The sequence below is a fragment of the Nannobrachium achirus genome (assembly GCF_963921795.1).
Source record: "Nannobrachium achirus genome assembly, chromosome: 24".
Taxonomy (NCBI): Eukaryota; Metazoa; Chordata; class Actinopteri; order Myctophiformes; family Myctophidae; genus Nannobrachium; species Nannobrachium achirus.
The window spans coordinates 4,633,258-4,660,282 of record NC_137831.1 but is presented as its reverse complement, the minus strand read 5'-3'; the positions used below and the strand labels follow the sequence as shown (position 1 = coordinate 4,660,282).

Below are 27,025 nucleotides of genomic sequence, written 5' to 3'. Positions count from 1 at the left end.
GCCAGCCATTAGTAGAGGAAAAAATAGGCCAGAAGTTGACCATACCCCTACCCGGGGTAGAACAAAACGCGACATAGTTTTTTCATATCTTTAGGATGTCCCTTTCATGAAATGGATTGTCCCGAGTTTTGCTTTTACTGCAAAAGTCATGAAATTGATCCATGAAGGGACTCACCACATAAGCAAAAAAACGCCTATCCTGAAAGATGGAGTTCCAAGTCAAACCTTTGTCATTTTCTACCTGCAGGTTGTTTTCACCTCATACTTGCACAGAAGGTCTACAGGTAGTGTCCTTACATCCCAGAACAATCAGAATGCAAAAATATGGTTCTGTTTTGAATCTGCTGCCTTTTATATAAGGACCTTCTATAGGCGGAAATGACATTCCTAAGGAAAATTCCCCTGTAATCCTTCTATAAGGGGTAGTACAAACTATGACAAAGTTTTCTCATAACTTTTACTTGTCCTCTTCATGAAATGGATGGTCAGTAGTTTTGCTTTTACTGCAAAAGTCATGAAATTGATCCATGAAGGGACTCACCACATAGGCAAAAAATACGCCTACCCTGAAAGATGGAGTTCCAAGTCAATCCTTTGTAATTTTCTATTGCTGGTTGTTTTTACCTCATTCTTGCACAGATGGTCTAGAGGTAGCGTCCTTAAATCCCAAAATAATCAGAATGCAAAAAAGTGATTTACCAAGAAAGGGCAGAAATATCCCCACAAGTTAATCATACACCATTTCCACGTACTGGTAGGGAAGGAGCTGGAAACAAGGGCCTACTACAAACTTGATATCCCGGTATCAATAAGCTTTGGGCTTATCAAGCTTGTTATTAAGCATAGCGGCCCATGACATCATGTTTAAATAATCAAGACAAGAGGCGATTAATACATTGTTACAGTACTATTCATAATATATAGCCATTTAACACTTACTGCACACTAATTAATGATTTTCTAAAGATATTAAATGACAATATTTTTTACATTTGTCAATTCTCATCCTCATAGACAAACTCAGACTCACAACAACTGGCCAATGCAAAAAGATACCAGTTCTGTTCAGAATCTCACATCTCACATCTTCCCACAAAATATTATAAAGCGCTCAACAGTGGGCTCGATAAAAGCCCATGGGTCAATAAGCAGGATCGATAAGGTGCTCATTATCAATACAAATTAACAAACTCCATTCAGATTGTCAATAGGGAATACACCAACAACCAAAAGAAACCAGAAGAATATGTCATAATATGCTTGTATTGTGAATCAGGAGTTTTTCTATATATGTGTGCCATTCTTACTGCATGCCAAATAATCAAACAGCAGCTTTTTCTCATTTTAATTTATTTCGTTTATTTCTTTTTCAATATTTTCATATCAACAACTAATTTGAGTGTGAGGGGGACTGACCAATTTGCAAAGCTGGTCAATGGATACAAAGCTGTGATCTCCCAAATTCAGACGTAATTTTGTCAGGAGTTTGTTCGTGACGTAATCGGCTATGTATCTATTGGTCAATGGCTGGTCAATGGATTCATTGAATTCAGTCTTACTATTTATGTTATGGTAATAAATATGGTATGATGGTATATATTATTATAATATAAACGGTAAGAAGGAATTCAGTTCCCCGTGGATTACAACCAAGGGCCACTACAATGCTCTACAGTCAAGGGCTGGGTTTCCCAAAGCGATCTTAAGCTTTAGGATGGTCGTAAGACCCATCGTAGCAGCAAAACTGTTATGAAGGCTCCTGTCAATCAAGGCTACGACGGCTTTCAGGAAACCGGTCGAGAGTGTACAATGGAACCAAATGGGCTGCTACGATGGGTGAGCACACCTTAGGAATGACTTCAGAAAACCCATCGTAAGGTCTCCAGGACGATCGTAGAAGAACCTGTGAAGGCTCCTGTCAATCACGCAGACCTGTCTTACGAAGGTTTTTTTTAAAGGTGACCTGGGGCGCCCTTAAACCCTTTGTAGTGAAGCTGATCACTATAAGTATAACTATAAAAGTATATAAAAAATCGATCTAAGTCAAGTGGATGGCAGAGTAGCTAGCTTAGGCTACACACCTGCTATAAAAATAAGTAATATAGTGAGAAAGAAAAAAAAAAAAAAAAAAGATGAACTATATATTTGTTATGTTATGCGTCTGTTGGGTTGCTTGAGAGAGCGCACCACAACACAAATACTTACATAAAAATGAAGACCTCCCCATTCTTCTCAAAGTGTGGTCCGGGGACCCTTGGGGGTCCCCAGCTAAATGATATATAATACTGCACGGAAGCGGGGATAGAACCCGGAGTTTCCACTTGTCAGTCCAACACACAAGCCATCGCGCCAATCGAGCGCTGAACTTTATTGGCAGGGCTGTTGTATTTAGTTAGGAAGTTATATGAACCAAATGGACCCTCATCTTGGGTATGTAGCCTGCTACGTGCATGTACAAATGGGACCATTTAATTGTACAGTACACTCTCTGACTCTGAGTTACACCCATGATGAGGGTTCATTTGGTTCCTACTTCAACCTTATTGCCACCGCTGTTGGCTTGGCGGACTGTATGTTAGACTGGTGAGTCAAAGCCTCGGGTTCGACTCCCGTTTAAGTGCATCGCCACATTTCAAGGACCTCTAGGGGTCCCTGGACCCACTTTGAAAATCAAAGCTCTATAATATAGTCTCATGGTAGCTTATATAAATATTTAGGATGATTTAGAAGAACAGTTAAGTCGTAATTTAAAATTAAAACAACTAGGCTATTTTGTGCAGCCGTTAAATCTTCCAAGTAGAGTTTAAAATAAAAACAAGGGGTCTGTGTGGTCAGTTAGCCTACCAACAAGTTTGTTAATTTTAAGCATTGTTTTCTACTTCTTTCTCGGGGGCGAGTACAATCACACAACAGCTGAAATTCATTTGCGAGCGCAGCTGGTTGTGGGGATCAATCAGGACCCAGAGCCATTCAAGGAGAGTCGGTGCAGAGTTGCATCATCTCCGTTCACATGGGGGCAGAGTTGGCAGAACTCTATAATACAAGGCTCTGGCCAGCCTAAGGGCATGCATAGCCTGTTTTGAGAGAGGCGCGTTTGGGAAACAGCTTCGTCGTCGTACCGGAGTGTCCTACGATGGGCCTGTACGACTGCGCTTTGGGAAACCCGGCCATTGCTGGTCCACAAGGCACAAGCTGGTATAAAAGGATTGTGTCATTTCTTGTTTATTTTAGTTTACAGGCAATGTACTGTAAATACAGGAGCAATATTATGTACAACACAATCCCACAGAGAGACATTGAGGCACGTACTACTTTGACTGCAACAATCCTTATCATAGCAGTAGAGTTGGGTGAGGTCTCTTACTGCTTGGTGCAGGCTATTTTTTGAACAGGACAGGCTTTAGTGATGTATCCTTTAGCATCCAACCCTTCCCAACTGGATTCCACAAAAGGGGTTTGGGGACATGATTGTGGCACCATATACTGTACCAGTTTGGTACATAGCCTGTTGAACATTCAAAAATATCCTCAGTGGGAGGCAGGTGTGAGACTGGCATGTCTGTCGTTGATGCAAGAATACAACGGAGCTCATCAAGACTAGAACACACCTGGCCCTTTGCCTTCTTTTTTAGGCCATAGAGAGTGAGGGCATATTGTCTTGAACATCCTGAAGCCTCTGGTAGACTATCTGTCAAGCCAAAGGTTCTCAGACCCTGACCTAATTTATATGTACAGTACTATGGATATACTTGTGTTGCTCGCCTACTATGTCAGTCAACAACTCCTTGGAATAGCTGCCATTTTCATGCATGCTGGTCATGGGATAGACAACGATACATCCCAATGTCTGATATTACAAATACATTGGGAGTGGCTTTGTGTGAGAGTCTTCTAGCATGGCACGCATTGACTGGATGCAATGCAACAAGCAGCCTGTTCAGAATAAGCAATAATACAGCTTTCAACAAGCTGGCGAAGCACATTCATGAACTTCAGGATCTGAGAATCTTTGGCTTACTGCATGCCAAATAATCAAACATTGGTCAGTCTCCCTTACACTGCTCAAAATAGTTGTTGATTGAAAAAGAAATAAATGAAAATGAGAAAAGGCTGCTGATTATTTGGCATTAAGAATGGCGCACAAAGTGTAGTGTATTCTACTGAATATAGGCTTACATATATAATGTACTGCATTTAAGTCTGAATACCGTAGACTGCTTATAGAACAATATGTTTGCTGCTTTTGAGGTGAAGAGAATTAGGCCTTGGGATGGGTGCATCTCTCCACTCCGACATGTCTCCTTTCCGACATGTCTGCATTCCGACACTAACCCTATCTCTACCCCTAACCCTAAACCTTAGGCCCATGGGAGTGTCGCCACTCCGACAATAAGAAGTCCATTTCGGAGTGGCGACATGTCGGAATGGAGAGAGCCTCCCCCTTGGGATGTAGGGACACTACCTGTAGACCATCTGTGCAATATGAGATGAAACAACCAGCAGGTAGAAAATGACAAAGGATTGACTTGGAACTCCATCTTTCAGGGTAGGCTTTTTTATGGTGGGTACCTTTATGGATCAATTTCATGACTTCTGCAGTAAAAGTAAAACTACTGACCATCCATTTCATGAAGAGGACAAGTAAAAACACTGTCAGGGTTTGTACTACCCCTTATAGAAGATTATCTCCAGGATCACAGGGGATTCTTCCTTAGGAATGTCATTTCCGCCTATAGAAAGTCCTTATATTAAAGGCTGCAGATTCAAAACAGAACCATATTTTTGCATTCTTATTGTTCTGGGATGTAAGGACACTACTTGTAGACCATCTGTGCAAGTATGAGGTAAAAGCAACCTGCAGGTAGAAAATGACAAAGGATTGAATTGGAACCCCATCTTTCAGGGTAGGCGATTTTTGCCTACAGTATGTGGTGAGTCCCTTCATGGAACAATTTCATGACTTTGGCAGTAAAAGTAAAACTCGGGACAGTGCATTTCATGAAGGGGACATCCTAAAGATATGAAAAAACTATGTCGCGTTTTGTTCTACCCCTTATAGAAGATTATCACCAGACTTACAGGGGAACATTCCTTAGAAATGTAATTTCCGCCTATAGAAAGTCCTTATATAAAAGGCTGCAGATTCAAAACAGAACCATATTTTTGCATTCTGATTGTTCTGGGATGTAAGGACACTACCTGTGGACCATCTGTGCAAGTATGAGGTAAAAACAACCTGCAGGTAGAAAATGACAAAGGATTGACTTGGAACTCCATCTTTCAGGAGAGGCGTTTTTTTGCCTATGTGATGAGTCCCTTCATGGATCAATTTCATGACTTTTGCAGTCAAAGTAAAACTTGGGACAATCCATTTCATGAAGGGGACATCCTAAAGATATGAAAAAACTATGTCGCGTTTTGTTCTACCCCGGGTAGGGGTACCTCAAAAACTAAGGCTCTTTTTTAGGATTTTTTCCTCCTCTATACATGTCTCACAGGGGTATAGAGTAGTGAAGTTTGACGTAATTTACACATCCTACCTGGTTCGCGGTTTTCTTCCCCCATTCTGAATTCTCATAGACTTTTTTCATATTGCGCCATATAAGAACTGTTTCCCAATTATAAACAAATGATCTCAGCGGTTTGACTCTGATATGGATATGAAGAATCAACTGATAGTGAGAAAACGCTAATGTTACTGTCGCTGAATTCGTTACATTTTCGCTAGAAACAGGCTTCAAATATGAGTGAATGACTATCATAAACCACACAGAGCCACCTTGCTGACAATATCGCAAATACTGTTTGCGATATTGTTTATTTTTGGACCACAATGCTTATATGTTACTCTATCCACGAGTTTCCAACGCCCCATAGTGCATTGCGCAGACGTCTGCACCGAGCTTCCGCTGCCGATTTACAAGCTCACAACGGGTTGCATCTGCAACGCGACGTGAGCTTGTATGTCTGCTGTTAAACCCGGAAGTTTGGACCTGATAGTCTCCAGTAAACTCCCGGGGAAACTTGTGGATAGACCTTATTCATACCGCGGCCATCTTGGATCACATGACCACATTAGGTGGCAGTCTGCATTACAAACCATTGTAAACAATGGAGTGATGGTCCCAAAATATCAGCCCGGTGAACATTTAGAATTAAAGTGCAAAGGTCACATTCAGGCAAAAATAAAAACAGTTGCTGTTTGCTTGTTACACGCAGACACAACAGAGGCAGATGAATAATAAATACATGTATTTAGAGGAGATAAGAGGTTTTTACCAGACATCAACGATATACTGTACTGTATATGAACTGACTGAGGCATTCTGGGAAATATATCTCAAAGCTGTATTCTTTTTTAAACACAATCACCATAATGGTTTATTTTATTGTTTCTTCCGGAGACCGATTTCCATACAGTAACTTGCATATTGGTCAATAGAGCACCTATCAGATACTAGTGTGTAATGTAACAAAATAAAGTAACATCTAGGATTAAATGGACCTTTTGTACTGTGAGAGAGAGCAAATGGAATCAAATGGATCCGCACGGTTCCATTTGCAGTTTGCACACTCTCAGAGTTGAGGCTGATGTCCTTGAAATTAAAACATTTTGGAGAACCACTGATCTATAGGAACAGATACACAATCCCATTAACGAGTTAAAGTGCTAGTAAAGTTAGTAAAACATCAATATGTCAATAGTACAGTATAAGAGTACAAAACATCAACTGAAGCATTCAAAATATGACTGTAAACAAAATGTCTTCACGTGATAAATTACGATGCCAGCATTTCGGGCAGCAGAATGATCGGCGGCTTTTCCCGATACTGGTATTGGCATCGGAATTCGGAAGACACTCCAGAAGACACTGTGGTGTTGACTTATTTATTTTGGTCTTTCCTAAATTTGTCCAGATACCAGACAGCCTCTAGTTCATTGGGTCCTTTCCGGGGGCCCTTGAGGAGGCCCCCCAACAAAATGAATAAATATCTTAAAAATCAATTTGACCGAAAGACTGGCCGATCTACAAGCTGCCACCTCGGAAAAGCGATACGCAACCCTTTGCTACAAATTTCCGTGTGTGACGTCGCACAATTTTAGTATAAATCAGCAATCAATATCTTCACACACACAAAAAAAAGAAAACATGTTGCTTGATGAACCTCCACGTTAAATGCATTTAAACACAATGAGCACTAGTTAGTTTCTAAGCGGTCGTTAATTACAGTGACAACAAACACAGCATGGCATTAACACATTAATTGTTAGTAATTCATATAACGTTGTGAATTCCCATTTAAGGCAGTAGTGTTAGTGTAACAGTAAGTGGTTCTCAACCTTTTCAGACTGCGACCCCCCCCCCCCCCCCCCAAAAGAATAATCATATTTAAACTGGACCCCCCCACCCCCACCCTGACAAGCACTTGGAATGCAGGAGTTGAGGCATTACATTTAGTTTGACTCGGTTCCCCAGATAAATATTGTGACAAAACGTTTGCCTCTTTCTTATTATGTGACGGTGTGTCCAACGTTTAACCAGATAAAACGTTTATAATCGATGAAAAGTTGTAATCTTTTTTGGAAGGTAGGAAACATGAGATATTTACTTGCGACCAATTATAAATGGTCTGTGACCCTGTTTGGGAACCAGTGTGTTAGTCAGAGCATTTATCAGCATCACAGAGACTGCATTGTTCCCAAACTCATGTGGGAAGTGATGCTGTTAGGTTATGTATTATTTTCATAGGCACGTTTATCACTGTAACAGTTTGGCTCTCATGTAAACAAACAGGAGCGTCGCTCTTATCATGGCTAGTTAATGACTTTGGTACTGCGATTTCAAAGTAGAAAAAAACAAACAGAAAACAAACACTTTGTTTTCCTCCTAATAGAAATGAAGGAAACGAATAACAGAAACAATCGAATAACGGAAGCAATCACAGCCTCCTCCCCCCCCCCCCCCCGAGCCCCCTCCTCACAGGAAGTTGAGTTTGTCTGAGGTGTACGTGTCATAGCTGGGCGTGTCTGAGCTGAGGACGTCCTCCAATTGGAAGGTGGGGGCGGGGCCTGTAGGCGTGGGGTAGCGGGGCCCGTCGTCCTCCACAGCTGGCCCCTGGATAAAACAACATGCAGCTTTATTGGACTGGACAACAACCCATTTATACCTTAGAGTTAAGCTGGGAACATCGAACCCCGGGGAACATACATCACAGATAAGCTCCTGCATGAGTGTGCCTGTAGCGTGTGTGCGTGTGTGTGACGAGCGTGTGTGTGGGATGGGGTAGTGTGAGTTTTATTTTTTTACTGTAGAAGTGCTTCATAAATAAACAAGATTGTATGAAGGTTTTATGATGTAGACCAGCAGTTCTCAGCAACCTTTTCAGGCCGTGACCCCCCAAATAATCATATTTTACCTGAGGACCCCTCCAGCACTTGGAGTAGTAAAAGTTGAGGCATTACGTTTTGTAAAACAGTTTCTATTGAGAAAATAGCAGATCTACATGCTCACAACGCCTCACCCTGCGAGGCGTTGTGAGCATGTAGATCAGCTATTTTCTCAATTTCTGGCCCTAATATTTGACAATTTGGCCAGTGTTTAATTTGACATTTTAGAGGTATTAAAAAGTCCTTAAATTGTCACTTTAGAAAATGTGCAGATACCCTCTATACACTTAAACTTTATTTATGTTGGTTTGTTGACTGTTGAGGGAGAAACCAATGTTGCACATTAAGCTAATCATCTGGGGACCCCCCACAGGTTGAGAACCACTGATGCAGACACAGACTGTGTGAAGGTTTTAGGTGTAGACTAGAGGTCTTCACGGGGGCCCCGACCCCGAAATTACCCGAGGACCCGAGAGACCCGTACCGGGTTCGGTCAGTGTTTTATCATTATCACTCGGACACGGGTTGGAAACGGTCGCATTTCCCTCGGAACACTTCGGAACACAGGACTGTAATCATCATGTGTATAACCCGAGAGGACCCGATAGGACCCGTACTGTGTGTGTGACGTGTGTGTACTTTCTGCTTTTTATGCAAACTATAAAGCAAACAATCAATCAATGCGCTGGCGTGCGGTGCTGCGCTATGATCAGGATCGGAACGGAGTTGTGTTTAACGTGTGTGCTGTACTGTGTTTAGGCTGACCTAGGATCAGATTCAGGTCCATTATCAGCCGCGAGGCAGCGACATGAAGAAAGGCTGTGTAAGGGCTTAACTGTGAGATGATAATGCTGGTCTAGGATCAGATTTACAGCAGGGAAAAAAGAGCTTGGTGCGTGCATAATGCCGGCGTGTGGCTGGCGTGTGCGTGATGCGTAGCAGCTTCTCCTGCTCGCCCGTCAGGCTGAAGAGAAAGCACTCGCCTACAAGTTAAACCATGACAAACAAACCGAAAATGACTTACCTCTGTTGATAGAAAATAGCCTAAAAGTATTCCTTTTCGATGTTAATATTAGATTCCTTGGCAGCCTTCTTCTGCCTGTCAATCAGTTAACAGCGCACACCGCACAGCTGCCGTGAGTGAAGGATCTCGGTACATGAAAGGGGATTTTAATAATGATTTAATGGTCGGGTCTCTCGGAACCTCGGGAAAAAAAGGATTTCGGGACAAAATGTCACGGGTTTCGGTCTGTAAAAAAAGAAAGAACGTCGGACCGGGACGGAATCGGACAAGGCCGTTACGGGGCCACTCGGGTTTGGTTTTGTAATGTGATTATTATTTCGGAACCGGTCGGAATCGGACGAAATTTGACGGTACTTTTCGATTTCGGTTCGCTTTTTTGGACCCGTGAAGACCTCTAGTGTAGACAGGACACAGACTGTGTGAAGGTTTTAGGTGTAGACAGAACACAAACTGTGTGAAGGTTTTAGGTGTAGACAGGACACAGACCTGTGTGAAGGTTTTAGGTGTAGACAGGACACAGACCTGTGTGAAGGTTTTAGGTGTAGACAGGACACAGACCTGTGTGAAGGTTTAAGACAGGACACAGACCTGTGTGAACAGTGGAGCACCAACAGTCACACTGGGCGGAGTGAAGCCATTGTTCTCTACAGGAGCAGCTGGGCTGTTCTGTGTGGAGCAACGATACAGTACATCACCTCAGTGCAATATGATCATAATCATTTACTTATATATTGCACCAAGTTACACAGCGATAAACAACCTCAAATCAAACTAAAACTAAATCATGAATCACAAACGATTGGGGGAGGGGGGTAGGATTAGAAGCAACACACAGTAACACTATCAATGAGAACAGATGCATGAATTTCTGCCATTAGGGGGTTAAAAGGGCTTTTTTGAACGCTCCAACTTCTGGCTTTGTCCGCGGGCTCTGAAGTGTGGCCTACAACTAGCCCACATCTGGCCTACATCTGACATACATCTGGCCCACATCCGGCCTACATCCTGCCTACATCTAGCCCACATCTGGCCTACATCTGGCCTACATCTAGCCCACATCTGACCTACATCTGACATACATCTAGCCCACATCTGACCTACATCTGACATACATCTAGCCCACATCTGACCTACATCTGACATACATCTAGCCCACATCTGACCTACATCTGACATACATCTAGCCCACATCTGACCTACATCTGACATACATCTGGCCCACATCTGGTCTACATCTGGCCTACATCTGGCCTACATCTGGCCTACATCTAGCCCACATCTGGCCTACATCTGGCCTACATCTAGCCCACATCTGGCCTACATCTGGCCTACATCTAGCCCACATCTGGCCTACATCTAGCCCACATCTGGCCTACATCTGGCCCACATCTGGCCTACATCTGGCCTACATCTAGCCCACATCTGGCCTACATCTGGCCTACATCTAGCCCACATCTGGCCTACATCTGGCCTACATCTAGCCCACATCTGGCCTACATCTAGCCCACATCTGGCCTACATCTAGCCCACATCTGGCCTACATCTGGCCTACATCTAGCCCACATCTGGCCTACATCTAGCCCACATCTGGCCTACATCTAGCCCACATATGGCCTACATCTGGCCTACATCTAGCCCACATCTGGCCTACATCTGGCCTACATCTAGCCCACATCTGGCCTACATCTAGCCCACATCTGGCCTACATCTGGCCTACATCTAGCCCACATCTGGCCTACATCTGGCCTACATCTAGCCCACATCTGGCCTACATCTAGCCCACATCTGGCCTACATCTAGCCCACATCTGGCCTACATCTGGCCTACATCTAGCCCACATCTGGCCTACATCTAGCCCAAATCTGGCCTACATCTAGCCCACATATGGCCTACATCTGGCCTACATCTCAGCACAAAGTGTGTTTTACGCCCAGGGTCACACTGGCCAAGCTTCGCGGGACGCTTAATGAAATTAGCTCATAAACAGCACCGCTCACTTCACACTAGGTGTCATTTTTATATACAGTATATAAAAAAGGGTTCTTAATTTAGATTCAAATGGTTATGGAGGTCCAACGGGAGGCTGTTCCAGAATCTAGGGACCCTGATGACAAAGGCCCGGTCACCCTTGGTCACTCGTCTAGAGTCCAGACTTGGGAACAACTAGTAGAGCTGAATCAGAGGACCTGAGGGGAGGTCAGGAGCCAGTGGGGAAACAGATCCTGAGAAGAAAGTGGGGATGGATCGGTCACACCCTGAGGAAACCGGCAACCAGTACCACACGCCAGGCCCTGACCTGGAACCCCCAGGGGAAGAGGAAGAGAGGGCGGCCCAAGAACACCTGGAGACACACTGGGATACTGAGGCTGAGCTGAAGAGACTGGGAACCAGCTGGGCCGAGGCAGAAAGGACAGCCCAAAGAGACTGGGAACCAGCTAGGCCGAGGCAGAAAGGACAGCCCAAAGCCCTGTTGGATGGAGAAGAGTCGTAGATGGCCTATGCTGCACTGGGAGTGATGGGCCTAAGTAAAGTAAGTAAGTTAATTCTGTCTGTGCATGGGTTTTATAGAATTTGAATGAAAAGTATTAACAAGACATACAAGGTTTCCACCCGACACCAACAATAAGATGGTTGGTTTGGGTAGCAGCCGTACAGCAGCACGTAGCCGGGGAGCTCCCCTCCACTGAGAGGAGGAATATCAAATATTAGTGACTGACCATCATAAACCATACAGAGCCACCTCCCCGACCACAATACTTATATGAGACGATTTTAAGATGTTATTCTCCATAGAGAAATTACTTCCGGGGGATGAGCGAGTAACGTCACGACTTTGTTGCTCTATAAAGACTCTTATGTTTATTAAAAACGGCATGTCATAAGACCTTTAACGCAGTGATACTCAAACTCAGGGCCGCAGCGCAATTTTGACTGTCCCACCAATCAATCAATCAATCAATCAATCAATCAATCAATCAATCAATCAATCAAAATAATAATAATAATATTAATAATATTTGAGGGAAGTTATTACATTACTATTACATGAATAATCATCCAGGAAGGCAAAACTGCAGCACTTTAACCCAAAATAAGAAGGATGCTTTCGCTTTCATTTTACCGTCTCATGCTAATTCAATACCAATACGTTTAATTTGCCAGAAAATACTGTCAGCTGTTAAGATCGACAACATAAGGCACCAATCGAATGACAGAAGTTATCAAGCATCATTAATTGCGTCATTTTATCAACTGGCCCGTTGACATTTTTTGTAAAGTCCCCCCCAGGTTCAGCTATTTGAGTATGCCTGTTAACAGGGTCAGATAGAGCCTAGAGCAGGGGTCTTCAACGTTTTCAGGCCAAGGACCCCTTAGTTGAGAGAGAGATGAAGCAGGGACCCCCTCAAACCCCCCTTTCCATATATTCCATATTTTCATCGTTTGACAGCACAATCATCAGTGTATTTTGGATTCATGTCAATTTGTGTTTTCAGATATTTAACCACTTGAACCGTCAACACTTAATAAACATGACCCTTCACTCTGTACTTGGTCTGCTCTTTTTCCCCTCCAAACCAAACATCTTTGCCGAAAATAGACGATCTACAAGCTCACAACGCCTCGCAGCGCGAGGCGTTGTGAGGCGTTGTGAGCTTGTAGATCGTCTATTTTCGGCTAAAGTTCTCAGAATATGGACGCTAGGGTTCAAGTGGTTAATATAGAAAAGGAGAAAAAAAGTTTCTATCACACAAAGATTTGGAGGACCCCCTGTAGCAACTCTGAGGATACCCTAGGTAGTCCCGGACCCCCTGTTGAAGACCCCTGGCCTACAGTAAAGCTCACCTTGTGGCGCGCCACAGCATGCCTCCCAGGAACTGCAGCATGAGCACGGCGGAGAGGGCCTGCTGCAGGCCGTAGAGGCGGGAGCGCGGGACGAACTTGGGCTCCATGGCGGTGCCGTAGCGCTGGTAGAACACGCAGTGCAGCGTGCCCAGCAGGAAGGCCAGGCTCAGCAGCACCGAGGGCACCAGCGTGAAGTAGAAGCAGGGCGCCATGCCGCGGTCCACCCAGGTCCGCCACACCGAGGAGTTGGCCTCACAGTAGCTACGGAGCAACGCCATGCTGGATGCTGGGCAGGGAGGACGGACAGAGAGAACAACAGCATGTTTATCTTTAGTGAAGTAGAAGCAGGGCGCCATGCCGTGGTCCACCCAGGTCCACCACACCGAGGAGTTGGCCTCACAGTAGCTCCGGAGCAACGCCATGATGGATGCTGGGCAGGGAGGACGGACAGAGAGAACTGAGGAAGACATACAGTACAGTACATGTAGGCCGATACTTAACATACTTAACAGCCCCTATGGGGCTGTTAAGTATGACATCATTTTGTAGGCAGAGGAGAATTTCTGCCCCCAGTTTCCGTGAATCTTTTTACTATTTTTACTATTTACACATTTTTGTGTGTTAGAATTATACTTTAGTCGTTATTTTTGTCTCGGATCTGTTGAAATTGCGAGGGACAGAAAATGCTCTGGGGGCAGAGTTCTCCTCTGCCTACAAAATGATGTCACGGCTTAAAAGCCCCATTGGGATAACTGTGAGAAACAACAGCATGTTTATCTTAGCTGTCTAACTGTGAGAAAGCACCTTTATTTTTAGTGGCCTGACTGTGAGGAAAGCATATTTATTTTAGCGGTATAAAGGGCCATTCCGAATGATAACTTAATTATAACTATAACTAAGTACAGCTCGGTGTGACCACACCCTAACCGTGAGAAAGCATTATTTATTTTCACAGTGGGAGATGAGTGTTCCTAAGGACGGGCTCAAAACACAATGGTTTCTTCTAAATGGTGTGGACAAACCCCCTTATAGTTGTGTAGAGCCAATGAGGATCCCTGTCTCTGGAACCACTCTGATGTGAAGTCAGGTCCCGTCAGACAACTATTCCATGTATCCAACAGTTACCCGGGATCAAACTGGGAACCTGGGCTCCCCTAGAGTTAGTGTCTGACTAAGAGTCCTTGAACAAGACTCTGAACCCCCAGGTTGGTGCCTTGCATGGTTTCCTCTCCCATCAGTGTATGAATGTGTGTGTGAATGGGTGAATGTAATGCATAATCTATGTAAAGCCCCTTGGATAAATGCGCTATATGAATGCACCATTTACCATTTTACCAGTAAGACTCCCTAATCGGGAGATAAGCGACCGTAGGTGGCTTATCTCCACAAATAGGGCAAAAATTTGTTTTTCCCAAATCTTCCTGATCCATGTTGATGACATGAGTGTAGACATGCTGTGTAGTGCTATTCGTGATTTTAGGGCAAAAACTGTAGGAGCAGTGTCCAAAAATGTGTTTTAAAAATCGGCCTGAAGGTGGCGCTAGAATAGGGCCATGTGAGAAATGAGGGGTGGGGTCTCCGCGTTGCCTTGGCGGACGAATAGGTACCGGCCCCGGCTCTCCCGGAAGCTCCTAGCCCGAGTTACGGCATTTTATGTGCGCTGCAGTGGCAGGGGGTCCTCCACTGGGGGCGCCACCACTTTTGCATCCGTTCTGGAGCACCAGGAGTCGGTGGTCCCCGGGAATTCCCCGTGAGCAGCCCCGTTGGGGTGGTCATTTGGTCATTTTTGCTCATTTGGTCATTTTTTTACATCTGGGGGTCCCCCAGGGACCTGGGGGTCGCTGGGGCTCTGAGGGTCCTTGGAGGTTGTAGTTTGGCAGGCAAGGAGTGTGTGTGTAAAATCTGGCATGGATCGGGTCAACGGGTGCGGAGATATAAGCAGGGAAAAAGTGTGACGTGTGACGTGTGAGCACATTTGGACATTTTTTACATCTGGGGGTGGGGTCCCCCAGGGACCTGGGGGTCCCTGGGGCTCCGGGGGTCCTTGGAGGTTGTAGTTTGGCAGTCAAGGAGTGTGTGTGCAAAATTTGGCATGGATGGGGGCAACGGTTGTGGAGATATGAGCAGGGCAAAAGTGTGACGGACTCACTGACTGACTGACTGACTGACGCACAGACAGCCCGTGGAGGTTTTGGTAGTAAATGCGACCTACGGTCGCAATAATACAGAAAATCACTGAACATGAGCAGAGTGCTTAACCAACAGAGAAGCTTGCTATATTGCACACAAATACTATACAGCAGTGGTCCTCAACCTTTTCAGGCCACGCCGAATGTATTTGTCCATTTTGTTTGACTCGGTTCCATAGATAAATATAAATATTATCCTTGCAGGTGTGATATTAAAAAAAAAAAAAAACATGCAGGGCCGGACCCACAGGTTGAGAACCACTGCTATACAGCAGCATGTGCTTTTGACTGCATCGCATCACATCACAACAGTGAAATAGTACCTCGTCATAACAGATATGACGCTAAGAGTCTCTTGGCTACAAAGTAGCAGACAGCGACAGCAGCTGTCTTGTTGTCCTGTGCTGTATGGGGTTCAGTGACTTCAGTGATATGTTTGGTACTTAGGTCATAGTTCATGGCCGCATGTGTGTGTGTACAGCTAATCTCGGACACCTCCGGTCCGATTGGTGTGAAACTTTGCGGCCCAAGCAGGCCAAGGAAGAACCTCCACCCCAAGTGGGCTCATGGGGCTGAGTTTTCACTTAGCACAGCCCTGGGTAGGCAACCCAGCCTGGCGGAGATCTGCCCTTTTCAAGTTTGGCAATGTGAGCATAAGCAGGGAATGTTATGGCAGCAGCAGCATGGAATCCCACATCATTCTCAAGACATTAATAATGCAAGTCTGGATCCGGACTCTGGTGTCTGGAAATGCCCTCAGCTCATTGCGGGCAGCTCATTGGCTCATTTAATCATGGCACGACCAATGAGAAATAGCGCTTTCAGTGTTGCTAAGATACTACGGTCTCTGCCCCTTCTGCACAACCTCTGTTCCATTCAAAGCACAACAAACATACAAGAGACATAAGTTGAATGTCTAAAGAAACTAGACCAGGTCAACCTGGTTGTGCCAGACCCCCTGTCTGTCATCATCATTTATGACATCATGCCTTTTGTAGGCATGTCATCATCATGTCATCATCATATATACCCTTTATATAGAAAACCCGGACAGACAGACCGACATTTGCTTATGTAGGCCTACCCATTTCATGGGTCTGGCAAAAAGACTGAAAGTATAGAACTCCCCATCTCTCTCACTCTCTCTCCATTTTATTTTCAATAATAAATGAATGGGACAGCAGTGGCTCAGGGGTAGAGTGGCCGGTAGAGCGCCCGGATGTTCAATCCCAGGCTCCCCCAGAGTTAGTGTGGAAGAGTCCTTGAGCAAGACTCTGAACCCCTGGTTGCTCCTGGTGAGCAGGTTGGTGTCTTGCATGGTTTCCTCTGCCATCCGTGTATGAATGTGTGTGTGAAAGCAAAAAGTAAATCGCTTTGGATAAAAGTGCTATGTATGCATTGCAATTACCATTAAAGGCATAAACCCCCCCCCCCCCCCCCCCCCCCTAACCTAATGGTTGTTGTTACTTATAGGACTGTAGACAGTATACCAATATGACTACTATGGTTTTTTAGGGCAATTTTAAAGGATGCTAGTGATCCACACTCCTTTATGGCCTTCGGTAAGGCATTCCACATTTTTGTGGTGTAGCAGAAGAACGAGTTCGACCCTTTCTTTGAGTTGACTCCTAATATATATGAATGGACTCCTAAATAACAGATCTACAAGCTCACAACGCGTCACATCGCGCCGCGTTGTGAGCTTGTAGATCTGATATTTTCAAATGCCCAAACCATAAAATCATGCATATCTGGTTAATGATCAACAATAGTATTTTTAATTAATAACATGAAATACATTCTGCATAACGAGTACTTTTACTTTTGCTACTTGAGTATATTTTGACACTAATACTTTTGAAGTAGAATTCAGAATGCTGGTAACAGTTATTTCTACATTGTGGTATTTATACTGTTACTCAAGTACAAAATATATAAGTAGGTCTACTTCTACCAGCACTGCAGCACCTGACCCCCCCCCCCCCTCTCTCTCTCTTCTCTCTCTCTCTCTCTCTCTCTCTGTCTGTTTCTCTCTCTCTCTGTCTCTCTCTCTCTCTGTCTGTTTCTCTCTCTCTCTGTCTCTCTCTCTCTCTGTCTGTTTCTCTCTCTGTCTGTCTGTCTGTCTGTCTGTCTGTCTGTCTGCCCCTCTCTCTCTCTCTCGTCTCTCCGTCCGACGGACGCGACGCGTGCCTCCCTCCCTCCCCCCCTCTCTCTCTCCGTTCATCCGTTTGTTCGTCCGTCCAACCCCCACCTCTCTCCCTCTCTCTCTCTCTCCTCTCTCTCTCTCTCCTCTCTCTCTCTCTCTCTCTCCCCTCTCTCTCTCTCTCTCTCTCTCTCTCTCTCTCTCCTCTCTCTCTCTCTACCACATCTTACACAGCTCTGCTGTACCAATAACATAATCATATATCCCTGCATACAGAGGTTGTGTGAAGGTGGTGTGTTCTGTATGGAGGAGGGTTATGGTGTCAGTAACACTGTAAAATGACAGAGTCCCTGCACTGTGATCCAGGTACACCCCCACTCTGCCTCTGGAGGACCAACATCCTGACACTGCAGTATGAACATTGTTGTGTGTGAACATGTAGCTTCCATCATAGCACTGTAAACACCATGACTTGCTATTGTCTCCAAACAATGACTCACCACCCTGTCTGTTGGTGTCTTTATAACAGACTGCTATACGGACCGCCCTTCCACTCCATTCCACTTCCCAGTAGGACCTCCCACCTTCACACAGACTCTCTTTACTCAACACCTGATAGTGAGAGGTGAATCTCTCTGGATGAGCAGGGTAACCTTGGGGTTGTAGTGTTCCAGTCACCTTTCTGTCCTCCTCTGACAGGGAGAGGTAGTTGTACGCTGTGTTCACATCCAGTGAGAGTGAACAGGAATCTGTGAGAAAACACATGACAAAACATCACAACTAATTAAAACCTCATCAATATTATTATTGTTGTTTATAGAGTTTACTGTTGCGGGGGCAGAGGGGAGCAGCATCCAACAGCTGAAGCAGGTAAGCTGTATATTTACAGAGAAACACCACTAAACACATTTTAAATTGCGTTTTTAGAATGGCTGATTTTTTATTTGGTCATCTTTTATCAGGGGGAGTCATTGCTAACAAATTAGCGAATTAGCTTTGCCTGTCTAAAGAGGCATTTGGGCATGATAGCAGGAGTTTCTGACATGGGCAAAGCAAACGTTTTATGGCCAGATAAACTGTTATTGTGATTACAGAGGAATCGTTTTTAGATAATCTGATAATGATGTGTACAGAGCTGTCTGTAATCATGTTGCCTGACTGAAAGCTACAGTCCATGGCATGCTAGTTATTATGATTCATCATAGGACACAGTCACTGAACATAATACTCTTTAGACCCCTAGTAGAAAGACGATTTTTAATGTCATATTACTGTATACAACCACTGTATATTTAGAATATTTTATGTTGCAGTTTGAGGGAATGAGCTGATGAGCTCTTAGCTCCGTTTTGTTGTTATTTTCTTCAGGCTCATGCCTTCATCCCTACAGCTATTTAACATGATAATGCAACATTTGTGGTGATGGGTGGAGATGTGTTGGTCAACACATGTTTACTGTACATCCATCTGGGTTGGAGTGGCATGTGTAAACTGCTCAGTGGAATGTGCATTCTTGTGCAAATGAGCCATCAGTGTCCATTTGGTTAGAACCAGAGCAGTATAATCCATTCTAGGGCTCTGGTTAGAACATGGGCTCCATGGTCTGACATGTACTTGATTAGGTTATATGTTTCTGTTGTGTATCTACAAGCTTGTAGCTTGGCTATGTTATATATATGATGTATACAGAGTGTATAGTGGTTATATTGATGTGGCTACATGATGCTATATTTCAATATGTGTGTGCCAGTAGTTCTCAAACGTTTTTATGTCAAGGACCCCCCGAATTAATATGCATTTGACCTCAGCAGAAAATAGTTTGTGCCATGGATCCCAAATATTCCCACACCTTTTGTTGTTGTTGTTGTTTTTAATAGCTGATCGACAAGCTTGTAGATTGGCTATTTTGTAACTAGCGGCTAGCTGGTGTCCATGCTATGTTAAAAAATACAAAACAAAAATCCCCCCCTGGGGGTCCCCAGAGCCCAGTCTGAGTGAAAATGGCAGATCCACAAGCTTGTATATCTGTTATTTTCAAATAGGTGATGCATAGTCTAGCTGATGTGTATGTTATATTAAAATAATTGTGCTATTTTATTTTGTGATCACCTGTATAGGTCAACCAGTAATCTAATCACTGAAGTTGGTGCTTTGACTGCTTTCATGCAAGTAAGTGCAGCACTCACTGTATTTATTCATAATACCTGAATGCACTATTGCACTTATCATTATAATACATCAAACAAGCAGATATGTGTTTACATCTTTAGAACATACACTTTAATGGGTGTTTAATGCACTTGCAGTTGACTACATGGTGACAGGCAATACGAAAGAGCCGGTTCGGAAACGACTTGTTTTTGGGGTGTCACACCTCACTAACTTGTTATTGGGGTTCAACTCCTCACGGCTCTAAACGCTAAATGTCACCTAAATGTCTCTGCTGTAAAAGGTTTATGTGAAATGTCAAATTCACAATTCTATATTTCATGACAGTCCAGTTCAGTCTATCATACTTTTGTGTTTGTGTGATATTGCTTTACTCTGCAACCATACTGTGGTTAAATTATTTCACACATTATGCAGTATGTAAAAGATATTTCCAATTAAATAGTTTTGTAGTATCAAATCACAAGTTGTCACTTGAGCTCTTTTTGTAGGTTTTGCAGATTTTCCAGCCAGCCACCCAGTCCCCCCCTCCCCATCCACCATCCTCAGAGGTGTGAAACTAGACAACAAAGCACATCTTAAGATGGTCCTCCAGGCTCCACCATATCCTCACCTCACTACTAGAGCAATGGTCCTCAACCTTTTCAGGCCGCGACCCCCAAAATCATCATATTTTAACTGTGGACCCTCCACCCTGACGAGCACTAAGAGTTGAGGCATTACATTTTGTTCAACTGTGAAAATAGCAGATCTACATTCTGAGCTGCCTGTGAGCATGTAGATCAGCTATTTTCACACAACTTCTAATATTTGACAATTTGACCAATATATAATTCATCATTTTAGAGGTATTAAAAAGTCCTTAAATTGTCACTTTATAAATGTGCAGCAGGTACCCTCTATACACTTAAACTTTATGTTGGTTTGTTTACTGGTGAGTGAGAAAACAATGTTGCACATTAAGCTGGGGACCCCCCAAAATAATCTGGTGTGTCCCCAGGCCTGACCCACAGGTTGAGAACCACTGTACTAGAGGGTGTCAGGGAGGGTGAGGTGAGCCAGAGGCCCCTGCCAAGGAGAAGGCTTGTCATTTAGGAGGGCTTCCTTGTTTGTTTTTACCTTTAATTAAAATAGACGATCTAAAAGTGCTATGTGACACGTGTGCTTGCAGATTTTATATTTTCACTACTTTGTGATGAAGCAGGGCATTATTTGCACTATAGGTGCTCTTACAAAGGCTGCTGTAATTGTTTTCTTTTTATTCATTATTGTATTATATTGTTGTTGTTTGCACAGTAAACTGACTTAATGTCATTGTTCTCATTCTCATTCATATTATAAATGCACATTTTTGAAGATTATAAAAAGAGAATAGGACCATCAGCATCCCTACAGTTGTGTCAGTTAAATTTAGCTAAACTGGATCTCAGGTGATCTGAACACAGGTGCCATCAGCCTCTTTGATGTCACTGAAACAAAAGTGACGTTGTGAATGTGTTAACTTGACGTGATTCATTGCCATGGTGGCTGGGAATTCCTGTATTTTTGCCATGGACATGCAAATGAGTGGACAATATTGCAAGAATTTACATTCTTTCAATACATTTGTATTGAAAGAATGTAAATCATTCCCCCTTAAGATACAGTAGCCTATGTCACGAGGTTGAGAGATTAACGTTATTTAACTTTGTTTAACCACTTTAACTAAAGCATTACTATTCTGGGTGGAACATTCACCAAAAATAGCCGATCTACAAGCTCAAAACGCATCCCAATGGGACATTTTGTGAGCTTGTAGATCAGCTATCTTTGATGAAGAGATTTATGTTTATCATCAATGAGTATACATACAAGTGTGTATGTCACATTTAATTTGGATCAAACCCATGACCTTGTGGACCAAAGTGACAGAAACACAACACAAACACATGGCTACTGGACATGCAAATCATATGCAGACATGCAAACAAGGGACCCTCCCCCATTTGAGACCTGTCAATCACCCTAGGGCTCAGCCAATGGCGTCCACACGTTTACAAACACATTTACGTTCGGAAACCTCCACGGTACGCCTCACCCCCGATCGCAGGAGAGGAGAGGAGAGGAGAGGAGAGGAGAGGAGAGGAGAGGAGAGGACTTCCGGTCCTCACACAGCAGCGCTCACATATCAACTCTCACGTGGTCTGTGAGTCTGCAGCTGGATGCTATTGGACAAGCTCACAGAGCAGTACGTACGCTGCACCACCACGGTCCAGACACCCGAAGGTTGTAGCAGCACGAGGCAGGATGGAGGAAGCACGACTCAACTTTGAGCGTGAACCAACAGAGGAGGGTCGCGAGACACTGAACGAAGCCAAACAGTCTCTCTTCAGCACCTACGACACCATCAAAGGGGAGGAAGTGATGGAAAGTGTGCGAAGAGTGCAGGCAGCGCAAGGTGAAAGGCAATACGGGGAGGCCTGGAAGGTAATAAATGAGATGACAGGGCGGAAGAGGGCCAAGGAGGGCCAGGTGGAAGGACACAGCCCAGAGGAGAGGGTGGCAACATGGTTCGACCACTTCCAGAGGCTCCTGGGAACATCAGTGGAAGAGGGAGAGGAGGAAAATATACCGACAGTCCTCCAGGGCCTGAACATCGACGACGGACCCTTCACAACCAGCGAGCTCGCCAGGGCAAAATCCACTCTGAGAGAGGGAAAAAGTGCTGGGCCTGATGGCATACCCCCAGAGGTCTTGAAGAACTGCGACCTAGACAACCTCATCCTAGACTTTTGCAACAATGCTCTACAGCACAACAAGCAACCTGAAATATGGTCTCTGTCTAACATCATCCCGGTGCCTAAAGCTGGAGACCTCTCAAAGCCAGACAACTACAGAGGCATCAGCCTGACATGTATCACTGCTAAGGTCTTCAACCGAATGATACTGAACAGGATACGGCATGCCATCGACCCTCACCTGAGAGAGAACCAAAATGGTTTTCGAGAGGAGAGAACAACCGTAGCACAGATCCTGGCATTAAGGAGATTAATAGAGCAGGTGAAAAAGGACAACCTAGCAGCTGTACTGTGCTTCATTGACTTCAAAAAAGCTTTTGATTCTATCCACAGAAGCAAGATGGTGAAGATCCTTGAGGCCTACAATGTCCCTCCCAACATTCTCCGGGCTATCGAGACCATGTACGCAAAAACAAGGGCCAAAGTGGTGACCCCGGATGGCAGCAGTGAGGTGTTTGACATCCGAGCTGGTGTAATGCAAGGAGACACCCTAGCCCCCTACCTCTTCATCATAGTTCTAGATTACGCGCTCAGGAAAGCCATAGGGGGACGAGAACAAGAGCTTGGCTTCACGCTAACACCAAGGAGGTCAAGGCGGCATCCCGCAGTAGTTCTGACAGACCTGGACTATGCGGACGACATCAGCCTGCTCTCCGACAGCATGGAACAAGCACAAGAACTCCTGAACAGGGTGGAGATAGAGTGTGCCAAAGTTGGTCTCAGGCTAAATGCTAAGAAAACTGAGGTTATCACCTATAACCTACCTGATCACTCACCTCTGACAACAACAGAAGGAGCTGTGTTGAAGGAAGTCAAGGACTTCAAGTACCTGGGCGCATGGGTCGACTCAACTGAGAAAGACCTTAAAGTAAGGAAGGCACTCGCGTGGAGGGCCCTGAACGGCATGAACAGTGTATGGAACTCTAACCTCCCCCGCCAAATCAAACTTAGCTTCTTCTTTGCAACGGTGGAGTCTGTTCTCCTCTATGGCAGTGAATGCTGGACCCTGAAGCCAACCCTGCAGAAGTCTCTAGACGGGTGCTACACTAGAATGTTGCGTGCAGTACTCAACATCAACAGGAGTGCACATGTTACCAACAGGAGCCTGTATGAGGGAATACCAAAGGTAAGCGAGAAAATTGCCACCAGAAGAATGAGACTAGCAGGACACTGCCAAAGACACCAGGAGCTTCCAGCCAGCAAATTGGTACTGTGGGAGCCAACACATGGGCACCGGTCGCAAGGACGTCCCACAAAAACATACGTGGACGTACTCAAGGAAGACGTAGGGACACAGAACACCAATGAGCTGGCCAGATGTATGGAGAACCGAGATGACTGGAAACAACGATGGAGGGCTCGTCTGAGGACGACCTAGATAGATAGATCCCCATCTCTCTCACTCTCTCTCCATTTTATTTTCAATAATAAATGAATGGGACAGCAGTGGCTCAGGGGTAGAGTGGCCGGTAGAGCGCCCGGATGTTCAATCCCAGGCTCCCCCAGAGTTAGTGTGGAAGAGTCCTTGAGCAAGACTCTGAACCCCTGGTTGCTCCTGGTGAGCAGGTTGGTGTCTTGCATGGTTTCCTCTGCCATCCGTGTATGAATGTGTGTGTGAAAGCAAAAAGTAAATCGCTTTGGATAAAAGTGCTATGTATGCATTGCAATTACCATTAAAGGCATAAACCCCCCCCCCCCCCCCCTAACCTAATGGTTGTTGTTACTTATAGGACTGTAGACAGTATACCAATATGACTACTAAACTATTACTGGTAACCAGAAGAGTCAACATATACATGCTATGAAGGTAACAGGACAGGTGGGCACCAAGGAAGAGTGGGTGGTGTTATATTGGCTTTTGTTTCCAAAATATGAAAAGGATAAATCCAGTCATTTTGGGGCATAAACAAGAGAGTTGAATGATAAACTGAAGTCTGATAATGATGTACTGCATGTTCACATTATGTTTACTTATTACTATAATAATTACTCCTTATTTTACATTTTTGGACAAAATTGTAGACGATTGTAAATCGATGTGCCCAGATGCCCCTATAGTGCCCACCTTTCCTGTATACAATTTGTACATGCTTGTAGATTTAATTTCAACACTTTCTATAAAAACCTGTGGATGTCATTATAGCATAGCATAAACACTAAGTTGAAGGGTACATTTTGAAGATTCAAATCTTATAATGTATACTAGCCTACTTAACATTATGTCATACTGTATCATATCACATTTTGCAAACAGCTGCCAACTGCAAAACACACACACACACACACACACACACACACACACACACACACACACACACACACACACACACACACACACACAATACAATGAATACATTTTATCTGGTGCATGGCTGAAGCATTGCAGTTCATGTCCTTGTGATTATGGTCTGAATAGAACATGTTACAGCCATGTTAACTGCTAATGCATGTGTAACTACAGTATAAAGACTCAGATATATATAGATAATACCTTTATTATCCCAAGGGGGATAATACCCTGTTTAATAACCTGGATACCCTGTTGTATAGTTATAGATATGTTCCATTGAAAAATAATAGCAGTCTGTATCTTTGTAGCTTTCAGTGCACAAGAAGTACTTTAAGATATTTACTATAGTGAGTAAATGTACTTTACAGTGCCACAGATCACGTTCAACCCAGAGTCAACTCAAAGAAAGGGTCGAACTCGTTCTTCTGCTACACCACAAAAATGTGGAATGCCTTACCGAAGGCCATAAAGGAGTGTGGATCACTAGCATCCTTTAAAATTGCCCTAAAAAACCACTTACAGGCAGCAGCCGTTCACAACTGGTAAAAACCTAGCCCAACCCTACCCTCCCTGCCCCTTCCTTGTATATACTGTACATACTGATTGTTTAGACTTACTGTTACCTGCCCCTTCCTTGTATATATTGTATATACTGTACTTACTGATTGTATAGACCTACTGTTTTCTTTTTCTTCTTTACATATCTACTGCATAGTACTGTGTTCTATTTGTCTGTCATTCAATGTTATATGAGATACTTTAATGGTTTCCTGTTGAAATAAGCTTAGTCTTTTCATGGATCTCCTTTTAGTAGACCTTGTACCAGTGAACTGTACCGTCATGAATCTGTACATTTTCCTATGCAAACTTCTAATAAAGCCTTCAATCAATCAATCAATCAATACAGTACACCACTGGTCACAATGCGACATAGCTCTGTTAACTCAATGCTGTACCCCCTCCAACTGTATATATGTTCCCCATGTTCCCCACTGTTTTTATTGTATTTGTGATACTTGCTTTGGCAATGTAAACGTATGTTTTCTCATGCCAATAAAGCTCCTTTGAGTTGAATTGAAATTGGTAGCCTGTCGCTGCCAGTGTGAACGCAGCATAACACAATTATAACCAGGCATTTATTTACACGTTTAATACTGTTACTACTGTACTCATTAATAACTCTTATATGGTTGGACTACAGTGTTTAGTACAGCTCATAAGAACAGCACTCACCTTGTGAAGAACAGAAGGCTGCAGCTGGTTGACTTGACACACACTACTAGTTAGTTAACTAACTAGTAAACTAACTGGTTGGTTAGCTTTGTGTTTATTGCAGAGACGAAGTCATTCTCATGCTCGCTCACGGTCACTGTCCATAACCTTATATTGTAGCTCTGTATTCTCCTTACAGTCCTTGTCCAACAACGTTTACACAACATGCACTGTAACAGCAGACCAGGGCTGGGAGGGACGTCCTATCGTCTGGAGGGACGCTCGCGCCCTGATTGGCTTCTTGGCTTCTTGCTGGTCGGTTGTCCCGGCAACCTGGCTGGCTGCTCGGCACTCCGGCGCCCCCCTCCCTGGCCGTTGAAAAGTGTTTTTATTTGTATTTTGATTGATTGATTGATTGATTGATTGATTGATTGATTGAAAATAGCACTTCGCCTAAGAAAGGCACAGTATAATACAGTTCAGAACTTCAGATACAAGGTCTACTGACCACAAGAAATCACAATGGCTTGTTGTTTACATTGGGGTCCTTTGTACTCAATTCATTGAAAAATAGTCAGTCTGACAGAATGACAGTAGAAACTACTTCAGTCTATACTGACTCTAGAGAAGTGGTTCTAGAGAATTTTGAAGGGGTCCCTAGATGACAGTGAAGTGACAATTTAACACATATTTTTAGTTTTTAATACTTAAAAAGATATTAAGAGGATGAAAAAAAGAAGAAATGAAACAATAAAAAATGCCATTACTGCATCAAAAGTAATCAACAAACAAAATGTGGAAAGCCTTACCAAAGGCCATAAAGGAGTGTGGATCACTAGCATCCTTTAAAATTGCCCTGAAAAACCACTTACAGGCAGCAGCCGTTCGCAACTGGTAAAAAAAAAAAACGAACCTAGCCCAACCCTACCCTCCCCTGCCCCTTCTTTGTATATACTTACTGTTTGTTTAGACTTACTGTTTTCTTTTAT

The 27,025-nt window shown here is 43.9% G+C and overlaps 1 protein-coding gene across 1 annotated transcript; it reads right to left on the bottom strand.

Annotated features, from left to right (window-relative positions):
• Nucleotides 1–10,035: 10,035 nt before the first annotated feature.
• Nucleotides 10,036–26,209, bottom strand: LOC308280580 (ATP-binding cassette sub-family B member 6-like). Its single transcript, XM_080720909.1, has 4 exons — nt 26,058–26,209; nt 18,089–18,337; nt 13,257–13,542; nt 10,036–10,079 (listed from the first exon to the last, which is right to left on the bottom strand). Exons 3-4 carry the CDS (start codon nt 13,532–13,534, stop codon nt 10,058–10,060), a joined length of 300 nt encoding a protein of 99 aa, XP_080577035.1. The 5' UTR covers nt 13,535–13,542; nt 18,089–18,337; nt 26,058–26,209; the 3' UTR covers nt 10,036–10,057.
• Between the last annotated feature and the right edge of the window lie 816 nt (nt 26,210–27,025).